The following is a 2,032-nucleotide window of genomic DNA, read 5'->3' as shown; positions in this document are numbered from 1 at the left end:
CTCTTTCTTCAAATATTTCTGGTATTCCAGCTGCGATTTGCGTTTGGTTTTTCGCATCGTGTTTTTACTACATACATATATTCGTAATTTTAAATTTTTTAATAAAATAAAATGGTGGTAGTTCATGATTGGTTGTGGATTAATAGCACCACACTGAGGATTTGGCAATAACCTTTTTCATCTATTAAAAAACAACACTTACGGGGAAATGTTTATTGTAAGAACAAAATTTTTTTCTATGAATCGACTTACGTTAAGCATTGTTGACGCTATTTTCATTTGAATGAGGAAATAGCGTCAGTGACTTTATTTCAAATTTTTTGTTGACTTTATTTCGCTTGTGAAAAGGTAATAATGCCAATTGACTTTATTTCGCACCACGGTGGGAAATAAAGTCAATTGACCTTATTTCCGTTGACCTTGTTACTTGTCACCCTCCACAAGGTTGCAGAAATTTCTTAAAATATGTTCGAAAAATATCTTGATATGGAGGAACTGCTTTACACTGTCAAGGAAAAAAATTGCCAAAATTCAACGCAATTTTTAGCAACTTCAATCTTGCACTTTATTATACTAAAATTAAATTTTTTTTGGAGTCTAATTAAAAAGTTTGCAGTTTAGGTGAAACCTTGCAGAATTTGTTTAAATCTACTACATCTTTTTCCAGATTTTTCCACACAGAATTTTTTTAAAGTCCGATCACTACCGGGCGATTAGATGACGGCTTGCCATAATGATTAAGTGGCCAATTTGAAATTAGAATACATATATCCTCGATCAATACTAAGGGTCTGATTATGCATATTTCGCATAACTTCGCACAACCATTTGTACCAGAGCACTAAAAGTGTAACTTAAGAAAATGTGAAGCAAAATCTAAAATCAACAGATCGCTAAGTTTTTAATAGTTCTGCTAATTTCTGGGTAATGGAATACATACAAAATACATACAAAGTACATACGAAATTACAGTTTGAAGTTTATGCGAAGTTGTGCGAAGTTATGCGAAGTATGCATAATCAGACCATAATGCTTCGTTGTAAATTTCTGGTGTGTAATCAATGTTTGGATCTTGGTTTGTGTGTCTAATTCGGCGCAGTATGTCTTCAGCCATATAGTTCTTGTATTTTCCCCACAAAGCCGATGATTGTGTGGGATAACATGTCGTCAATATAATTTCAAACAGTTGGCGAATGCTATTCGGCGTAGATGCAAATGCTGCATCAGCAAGTGATAGATCCCAATGATAGTCGGCTTCCAGCAACTGCAACTCTCGACATGAATCTTGTCCATTTACTGTTCGCAAAAATTCGAAAGACGTTGGCCCTGGAACATTTACTAATAACAACCGCAAGAAGAAGCATTCACGTTGTGTTGGATGTACTGTGTAAAGACGTCCCAAAGTCTTGGCTTTCAATATGCCTGCTATTTTTGGATGCGGCTCACCCATTTTACGTGGCTTCCATTTTTTACATCACTTATTCCAGGTAAAGTAGCGCGGAACCTCGGAATATAATATTGTTCGTACAAATTGACCGAAAACATCCAGTTTTTGGCACAGTGTGAAAAATTCAGTAAGTGTCGTTTTCGGTGGCTCAAATTATCGTTGAAGAGCATTTCGTTCATTAAAATACGTTGGCCGTTTTCAAGGTGTACTGCAAGATGCTCGACATTTGGGTCTCGTTCGTGGGAAAACTAAAAATACGCCAGGCGGCTTCGTTACTGCTGATGTATCTACCCATTTGGTATCGAAGTTGTCCGTCGTTTTCATTTACATTTTGTACTGCAAATACTGCCAAATCACTGCCTTTATTAACGAATTTACAAATGTACTTAATTGACAGTACAGAACTACAAAACTCGACATTAATATGAGCCTTGTATGCTTTTGAAAGCAGCGGTGAATATGGTATGACCCACTGATTATCAATTTTAATTTCAGTGTTTGATATTCGTGTTGTGAATGTGTGGCTGCCATTATTAGCACTTCGGCGGCGATACAATGGATAGCCGTCGATATCCGTAATAGTAT

General features: G+C 36.2%; 1 protein-coding gene across 1 annotated transcript; it reads right to left on the bottom strand.

The window, feature by feature from the left end:
* Window positions 1-1,025: 1,025 nt before the first annotated feature.
* LOC118732375 lies at window positions 1,026-1,450 on the bottom strand (the record flags this gene model as incomplete). The annotated part of the gene is made up of 1 exon (XM_036461508.1): window positions 1,026-1,450. A coding segment is annotated over exon 1 (425 nt), but the record flags the coding sequence as incomplete, so codon positions are not given.
* Window positions 1,451-2,032: the final 582 nt, after the last annotated feature.

The sequence above is a fragment of the Rhagoletis pomonella genome, unplaced genomic scaffold (genome assembly GCF_013731165.1).
Source record: "Rhagoletis pomonella isolate Grant_MI unplaced genomic scaffold, Rhpom_1.0 Rhpom_scaffold_19506, whole genome shotgun sequence".
NCBI lineage: Eukaryota > Metazoa > Arthropoda > Insecta > Diptera > Tephritidae > Rhagoletis > Rhagoletis pomonella.
Note: the sequence above shows the minus strand (reverse complement) of the source record. Positions and strands in the feature narration are given on the sequence as shown.